The sequence below is a fragment of the Phascolarctos cinereus genome, unplaced genomic scaffold, assembly GCF_003287225.1.
Source record: "Phascolarctos cinereus isolate Bilbo 61053 unplaced genomic scaffold, phaCin_HiC Scaffold_9;HRSCAF=440, whole genome shotgun sequence".
NCBI lineage: Eukaryota > Metazoa > Chordata > Mammalia > Diprotodontia > Phascolarctidae > Phascolarctos > Phascolarctos cinereus.
In genome coordinates, this window is record NW_027556402.1 from 17,126,643 (window position 1) to 17,135,877 (window position 9,235).

General features: G+C 43.6%; 1 protein-coding gene across 1 annotated transcript in view; it reads right to left on the bottom strand.

Moving 5' to 3' along the window:
* Positions 1 to 1,260, bottom strand: part of ADAMTS3 (ADAM metallopeptidase with thrombospondin type 1 motif 3) — a 298,704-nt gene extending 297,444 nt beyond the window's left edge. The window contains exon 1 of the mRNA XM_020988493.2: positions 989 to 1,260. Within this exon, the coding sequence (XP_020844152.1) occupies positions 989 to 1,057 (69 nt within the window). The 5' untranslated portion in view covers positions 1,058 to 1,260. The remainder of the gene's footprint in view (positions 1 to 988) is intronic.
* Between the last annotated feature and the right edge of the window lie 7,975 nt (positions 1,261 to 9,235).

Here is a 9,235-nt window from a genome sequence, read left to right on the forward strand (position 1 = left end):
TTGCTGGAGGCCCCCGGGGATGAGATCTGTCATGAGAAAGGACAGAACTCCAGGGCTTTGAGCTCAGGATGGAATCACAACAAATCAGTTTCTGTAGCTTATAGCTTTGACTCAGAGCAGGCAGACTGGAAGACGCGAAGCACATTGAGCACAGAAAGCCTTCGTGCGCGCATACCACAGCCTTCCTGTCCATATTTAATTTACAAAACCCAGCTCCTTCCTTCGATTTCGAGTTCTCAAGGACTCATCTAAGTTTACAGGGTTCACCTTGAGTCTCCAAAGAGTGGGGGGAGGGGAAAGGGGGAAAAGAAAACAGAACTTAGTTTTTTAGAAAGGGGGGAGGAGGAGGAGGAGCTGTAGTGGAAGGGGCTGTGGAGGAGGGAGGAGAGAAGAGGGAACCGGGAACAGGGGTAGGGTGGTGGGGCAAGAAAATGTAAAAATCAGGAAACGTTTCCAGGCCCCCTCCCCATCTGTCAAACCCCAAACCGGGCAGCGATTCTCCTTGGACACGTGTATATCTGGACGCTGGGTCTATGATCTTCCATTACAACCACAGGAGAAAGAGAAAATCCAGGGAAAACAAGATAGAACGGAAGGAGGCAAAAGGAAGAGATTAAGGAAACTCTCCTCCAGGATCTCATTCATGAGCTGACACTTAGGGGGAGGTGGATTCCAGTTTGCCAAAAGATGGATGGAAATGTGCCCCCCCAATAATTCTTCTGATTGCCGCACAGTGGGGCAAGTCATATTTATGACAAGCCCTGGGCTCCAGCAACAAGGTTTTCTGAAATCTCATACAGTTAATTGTTTTTAAAAGAAATAAACACACAACACACACACACACACACACACACATCCATCCATCCTGTTCCAGTCTTCACTTTTGGCTTCTGCAAAAGAGAGCTGAGAGTGGGAGGAGAAATCAACTCTTTGGAGGGGGGGTAGGAGGAGGAAGAGTTGAGTTTGTTTGTTTGTTTGTTTCACTTACTTGTCCATCAGCTGAAGTCCTAACCTCTATCAGAGCAGCTGCTACCAACCAAAGGGACAGGAGGACCATCACGAGTCGATTTCACTTTTCAACTACTTGGGTAAAGCAAAACTCCCCAAAAGGGGGCGGGGGAGGGGAAGCAACAACAACAACCCGAAAAAAAAAGTTTCTTTTTTTAAAAAAAGGGAAAAAATAAAAAAGACTTGCTCTTCTGTGCTTTCCTTCACCGAAAATGAAATTTGAGCTTTTATCCCAGCCTCCTTCCCCACCCCCACCCCCTCCTCCTCCTCTGCAGCTTCTCTCCCCCCTTTGCTCTTAAACCCAGTGTGCAAGAAGGAGAAAAAAGGAGAGTGAGTGAATGAGAAAGACAGAAGAGAGGCTGGTCAGGAAAGAGGAGGAGAGGGCTGAGGGGCGGCTTGCAGCGCGATCCCTAAGCAGTTGGGTTTAGTTGGGTTTTGCCCTGGGCTTTTCAATCGGTCCTGGTCCCTCCGGGCAGAGCCGAGAACGCCTGGATCTGGCGTTAGCAAGAGGGAAAGAGGAGAAAAGAGGGAGAGAAGGAGGCCGAGGGAGGGAGGCAGCCAGACCCGGGGGCGGGGGCGGGAGGCGCGGGGTGGGGGTTGGGGGGGCGGAGGAAGGAGAGCGCCCCTCGCCGACTCCCGTGGCTCTCGGAGCTGCAATCTGCTCCCTCATTGCAACCTGCGGGGCGCTAATAAAGCAGCACGAGCTCCTCCCTGCACCACCGCGGTGGGAGCTGCCCCTGCCCACGTCACACACACACACACACACACACACACACACACACACCACACACACACACACACACACACACACACACACACACACACCACACACACACACACACACACACACACGGACATGCACGCACACACACACGCCAGCTTGGGGCTGCGAGACCCCAGAACCGGCTCCCAAGCGAACAGGCACAACTGAAGCCTGGAGCAAGCGTGGACAGCGTGGAAGGAAGGATGCGTGCATGCATGTATGAATGCATGATCCTGCGTGTGCATACATGCATGTGAGCTGCAAGATCGCTCAGACCTCCAGCAGCGCCCGACTGCTTTTTTTAGGAGGCCGGCTGAGGGGCTGGAACTGCTCGCCTTGGGTTGGGGATGACCGCTGCAAACCCCGGGGAAAGTATGGAGGGGATCCAGGAAGCAGAAGGGGCGGAGGATGGAGGAAATGCACCTCCAGGCACTGGACCGCCTGGAGAAGCCCTGCTCCCAGAGAGGACCCCAGACGCAGCCTCTAGGCTGCAGAAGCCAAAGGCTTCGCCCTGCACCCGGGGCACCGCAACCCGGGGGTGCCCGGTGCCACAGGATTCCTTCTGCTGTGGGGTCCCGAGTTTGACCCGGGGAGGAGAAAACAAGCCGGAGCCCGCTAAGGCTTGCGAGGCGTTGGCTCACCTCACCTGGAGGACAAAATAGAAGTCTTAGTTTGCTTAAGGTTTTCCTAGGTGCCTTAGATCTTTTGTTGTTCGGTCGTGTCCGACTGCTCGAGACCCCATTTGGGGTTTTCTTGGCAAATATATTGGAGTGATTTGCCATTTCCTTCAGCTCATTTCACAGATGAGGAAACTGAGGCAAACAGGGTGAAGTGACTTGCCCAGGGTCACACAGCTAGTAATTGTCTGAGATTGGATTTGAATTCAGAAAGATGGGTCTTCCTGACCCCAGGCCTGGCACTCTATCCACTTTGACACCTACCTGCCCTGCCTAAGCTCTAGTAAGCCCTAAATAAATTCTTTCTTGAGTATTTGTTTGTGGATGAGCCATGCAGGCCAACTTACCTTTGAACAAAACTCCTTCAAATTTTTCAGCAAGACTTTAAAAAAACATTAATATTTTACTAATGGTAGAAAATAACTTCTCTCCTTCATTCAAGTCAATCAACTGGCATTTATTAAACTCCTATTGTGTGCAGGGCACTGTGCTAAACGCTGGGTTATTCTATCCTCACATTTCAGGACTTTACCTTTTTTGTATGTGAAACAATTGGAGTTAAGTGACTTGCCCAGGGTCATACACATCAAGTGTCTGAGGTCAAATTTGAACTGGGGTCCACCTGAACTCCAGGGGTGGGTCTCTATTCACTGCACCACCTAGCTGCCCCTGACTGTTCCTCAATTCTTAAGTAGCAGACCTTCACCTTTTTCTGTGTACTGGATCTCTTTGGCAGGCTGGTGAAGTCTATGGACCCCTTTTGAGAGTAATTTTTTTCTTTTTTTTTCCAGAGTAATGTTTTCACGTGCATAAAATAAAATACATACGGGTTTCCACATCCCTGTGTCATGAAATCTATTCTCCACTCCTTATAAGTCCACGGACTCCAGTTGAAGATACAGGAGTTTCAACTTCATCACAGTTATTAGTGTGCATGCCTTAACCCATTTAAGAGATTGTAAGCTCTTTGAGGGCAGAGAATTCATTTAAAAATCTTTGTACCCCCAGAACTTGGACATGGAAGCCATTTAGTAAGTGTTTGTTGAATTGGATGGTACCAATTCTATTCGATATTGGTGGTACCAATATGATAAGGTTAATTTAAAAGATATGGAAAGATTGGCCTGTATTTTAATTTTTGTAGGGGGTCTCAGATAAAGAACTTGTTCTGCCAATACAGGCAGACATATAGACAAATGTATAGTCTATATATAGACAGATGTATATAAACGCTAAATTTACAAATCAATTCTTTTTCTCCTTTTGGGAGAAGAATAGCCTAAGCCTGTGATTTCTGGAAATTCCCCTAAAATTAATTTATTCTTAATCTAACAATATTTCCATCACTTTGTTTTGTGATAAGGATATAATTATCCGTTATCGATAAGTATTTCCAAATTAGGAAGCATATTCAAATTGCAAGTTTACCTTGTTAACAGTTATTTTCTCTTTACAAACCAGTGTTTTATAGACATGTATAAATTTGTGTATAATTTGTTGCAATTTTTTTATTTAAAAATTGGAGATTTTTTATGTTTTTTTAAATTTTTTTTGCAATTTTTTCAGAACTATTGAATTTTTAAAAATTTGGCAACATAACAAATGCATTCACTGAAGTGAAAATTTTTATAATTCCCCCCCAAAAAAATACCTCATTTACTTTGTGCATACTTATATATGTATAAGAGAGTAAGCTCCTTGAGGGCAGGTCCTGTTACTTTCCTCTTTGTATCCCCAGTGCCTGGAATATCATAAACACTTAATAAAACCTTATTGATTGAGCAATTGATATTTTAAAAGTCCGTTAGAGTTTGCAAAGTATTTTATCTATGTTATCCTTATAACAAGCCTATAAGGTGTATACATGAGGTGCATACAATAGGTATTTTGTTGTTTTTTGTCCTCAAAGAAAACCAATGATACCAAGAGGGTGTCTTCACTTGTGAATTGGATTAAAGTGAGGCAGAGCTGCATGAAGTCCTCTAACTTGCTCTCTGCTCCCCAGCACTCAAGTCCAGTGGCAGGACAGTCAAGATAGCTAGATATGGCAGGTATTTTACATATAAAGGAACTAAGGTTTACAGAAACTAATTAGCTCAAGGTAACTTGGCAAGTAAATGCCAAAACAGAACAGGACTCAAATCCAAGCTACTTCCATCTCCCTGCCCAGCACTCTAGCCACCATCCTACTCTCTGCCTTCTGGTGTTCATTGGGCTCACCAGTTGAAGCTAGTGATCATCATATTAACATTTTATTGGAGCTTAGAATTTGATATTTGAATTCATTTCTTTTCAATTCAATCTACAGGAATTAATTTCATCTTCCATCTTGTTCAATCATATCACTTTTACTTTCTTGTCTTTTCAAATTAATAAGTTGAAGGGGTAGCTAGGTGGCACAGTGGATAGAGCTCTGGCCTTGGAGTCAGGAGGACCTGAGTTCAAATCCAGCCTCAGACAATTGACACGTACTAGCTGTGTGACCCTGGGCAAGTCACTTAACCCTGATTGCCTCATCAAAAAACATAATAATAAATTGGTCAGCCTGTACCAAAAACAAAAGTTTTAAAAATGGTAGATTGACATCAATTCATGTGCCGAGGTCGAAATAATAACCTGGTTGTGCATAATATTCTAGCAAGTGTTTCAGTGATTGATTACAGGCCAGTAAGAAGCCAGCTTTTCAGTCACTTGATTAGAGACTAATTGTTGATGGGTCCTCACATCAGCATTTTGGTTGCCATTGTCCAGTGAGACAATAGAAAATGTATGTGCCAGTTGGCCATGAGAGCCTTTTTTCTTCAGGGAGGGTCCCTGAAAATAGTTCCAGAAGCACTGATTGAGGATTTGTTTGGTGGGATTTTAACTATACTGTCCCCTTCCTCTCACCCATGTTCCCTCTGTCACCAAGAAGAGGAGTTCCACCATGCCCCAGCTCTCCTTATTCAACGTTTCAAACACAAGAATCCCCCGTAGCTAAGAGATGGAGGGGAGAGTTGGGCCTAGTCAGAAAGAAAGATTTCAGATCCAAATTTAGACACTTATACTAGCTGTGTGACCCTGGGCAAGTCACTTAACCGCTGTCAACCTCAGTTTTCTCCTCAACCATAAAATGGGGATTGTAATAACCCCCAGGGTTGGTTGTCAGGAGTTTAATATAATAGGAGCTTCCTATATGCTTGGGTTAGCTAGTTAGCCTGGAGTTAGGAAGACTCATCTTCTTGAGTTCAAATCCAGCCTCAGGCACCAGCTGTGTGACCCTGGGCAAGTCACTTAACCCTCTTTGCCTCAGTTCCTCATCTGTAACATGAGCTAGAGAAGGAAATGGCAAATCACTCCAATATCTTTACCAAGAAAACCCCAAATGAGGTTGCAAAGAGTCAGATGTGATTGAAACTCAGCAATAGCACTTGCTTGTCTACTTCCTTCCATAGGCATTGGCCAGTATCTTCCTAAGAAGTGAAGGTATAGCACAAGATACAAGCCTGTTAATTTATAATGAATTGGGATCTCCAGTCACAGCCCTACTTCATTGGAAATACCCATCTTACAATGAAGCCTGGTAGTGAGGAAGACCTGATCTCATCACTCTCTGTTGCAGGGAGGACTAATTGGGATAACACTATAACCTGTGGCCCAGCCCTGATTGTGACCTTACAAGAAGCAAGACTAAAGAGTAATGGTAGAAGAGCCATTTTTCTCTCTAGCCTGTTTATACCCCTCCTCTCAGAATTTACTCTGAGAAATTTCCAAATAAAACTACATGTAACGTATCTTGATTTACACAGGTATGGGCAAAAGAGGTCCCCAGCTCCCATACGAGCATGGCAGGTAGCAATACATACAAACAGGACCTCCTTTATTTCACCCAACAGAAAATATAGAAGATGTAAAAGACTACCAAAATCTCATAAACAAATATGGAAATATTTAAAACATTCAAATATCCCATAAGCTCTCTTCAAGTAATTAACAGCCCAGTAGTTAATAGATATGGAAATATACAATGCATTCAAATATTTCTCAAGCTCCTGTCAGAAGGGAAAGGAAATTAGGGTTGCCTTCAGGGTGAAACTTTGAGAAACCACTAAGTCCTTCTTTCTAGCAGGGTCTTACCCAATCTCCCCAAGAATCATACATTGTACCGCCCTGTGGTTTAGACTTCCCACAGAAGGCAAAAAATTGTGAAGCCTGGCAAGATCCAGATTTATATCGCCCTCCATTGTCATGGCTTGACTTTCCAAAAAGGATGCTGCTCCAGAACTACAAAACTGCTCAGGAAACAGGAAATTCCTCTCTCTCTCTCTTTCTTTCTCTCCACCCCACCTCCCTTGGAAACTCTTGAACTTAGAATCACCCAATCCATGACTGGCACTACCCAGGAAATCTCCCTCCTCTGGCTAGAAGGATAGACTCTGGAATTATGCTACTTATAGCATTGGAATCTCCCTTCCTCCCTTCTACACAGAAGGTTGGTATTTATAACATTCATGAAAGACTCTCCCAATCCATGTATGCTTCTGCCATTTACTTCTGCAAAAGCACTAACATGGCCCTGATGGTTGCCATCTCTTAGGCTGGGAAAGTTCACTGACCCACAGAGTTCAGTCTAATCTCTGACTTAGCTTAGAGAACTTTGGGTGAGCCCATGTACGTAAGCACACAGTACTCCTGCCCTAATGCAACTGTTTTCAGTTCTGGAGGAGAGGGGCTAGGCAAGGGCCCACCCAGTCTTCCCTATCCCCTAGACTCTGGGCGCTCTAAGGAAGCCTAATCTGTCATCTGAACAGAAAAAAGGTGAAGTCGGACATCCTGAATGCACCTCCAGTCACTGCCTAGCACTAAGCAGAGTGTTGGCAGAGTCTGGTAAATGAGGTACCAGTGCTCATATCTATGCTCCCCACTCGGAGGATCTTTCTCCTTACTGGTCAGAGAGCCTATCAACTCATCAAACTGACCAAGGACCCACCCGTCAGCCCCAGTTAGATGAGATTTCAGATTATGTTTGTTTTCAAGTAACTACTTTAGCCTAAGATATGGACTTAGAAGTAAAAGGAATCTTACAGACCACAAAGTCCAAACTAGGGGTGGGAAACCCTTCATTTTATAGATGGGAAATGTGAAAGGTCACATAGGTAAAATACATGGTTATGGCAGGATTTAACTCTGGTCTTTGTAAATTCAAGGGTAGTATTTAAACACCACACTACAGGATTTAGCAGCATCTCACAATCCTCTATTGGGGACCATCTCCAGTTGTACTGATCTACATCTGGCCACTGGACCCAGATGGCTCTGGAGAACAAAGTGAGGCTGGTGACTTTGCACAGCCCTCCCTCGCTTAAATCCAATTCACTTGCAAGTCACGACATCATCCTCCAGATGTCATGGTCCTCTTCAAGAACAAAGGACAAGCAACGATAACAACAATCCTCTATTATACATATCTCGCACCCCCCCCCCTTGTGTGCTGATTTCCTCATTGGAGTGTAAACTCCATGAGGTCACGAGCTTGTCTCTGTGGTTATAGTTGTATCCCTAGTACTTAGCTCTGTGCCTGGCAAATAGTAGGCCCCTAATAAATGCTTACTTACTTCACAGGCCATGCTTTCTTAGAAAACCTTGAAACTTTTCTGTTATTAAAAAGAGGTGTGTTTAGGAAATTTTTTTAGCTTAGCTTTATGTTCTATTTTACTCTTCATAGAGGTAAATTAAGGCTGCGTATTTATCTCAGGACAGCTCAAGATCCTCTGCACAGAAACACATAACCCAGTCACACTGCACAGGATTTTGTATCTAATACACATATGTAGGTTACATATGGGAAGCTTCAATGAATGGGAAAAGTAGAGGCCAAGAAAGCAAATGTAAGAACCCTAAGGGGTCTCCCAATCACAGGGGACTTAAATTGAAAATGAGATCAGAAGTTTTTGACTTGAGCTCCCAGTTTGCATAAACTGAGACTATTTCTCAGGTCAATCACAGTCAGTCAAGAATTCTGCTTTCTAACCTTTGTCACTGGTTAATAATCTGATCAGTGCTGAATTCCTTGGGGTCCTAATTTATTTTCCATAAAAAGGGATTATTCCCCAGGGTTTTATAAATAACAAAAGAAAATATCGCTAAAGTGAGGTGGAAGGGGGAGGGAAGAAAAAAAGGGAAAAAAAGAAATGTATATGATAACTTTATTATATATTTAAAAGGAATGGTAAGTTGTACATAACAGATGTGCAGTTTTATGTGCAATCATCTCTTTTTTATTATACTATGTTATGGAAATGTTTGTTTTATTCCATAAATTTTAAAAAAGGGGTAAAAACCTAGCTAGTAGAATAGTTCTGGTTTGGGATTCAGGAGATCTACGTCAAATCAAGACTCAGTTGAATTATTCCCAAGAAACTTCAAGTCTCAGAACCGTCAAAAATCAATACATTCAGAATTCAGATGCGCCAATTATACTTTTACTGAGAATCCTCAGAGAATGCAGGAGTCAAGGTTCTAGATAAAAAATTAAACCCAATGGCAGTTTCAGTTGGACAACATTTTCTTGCCTCTCTCTGTCCTGGACAGAAGTTCATTTTGGGTCCTGATGCAGCTGTCCACTTCAATAAGGAGGATCTTGTTTGTCACATCAGAGGAACAATTTCTTACTGTTACTTTTTCCCAAAAAACCCAGCTGCCAAGTCAGCTTAGGCATAGCTTGAGTAGCTAGCAAAACAGGGTCTAGTGATAACCAAGTAGTGTAACAGATAGAGTGCTGCACCTGGAGTCAGAAAGACCTTAGTTC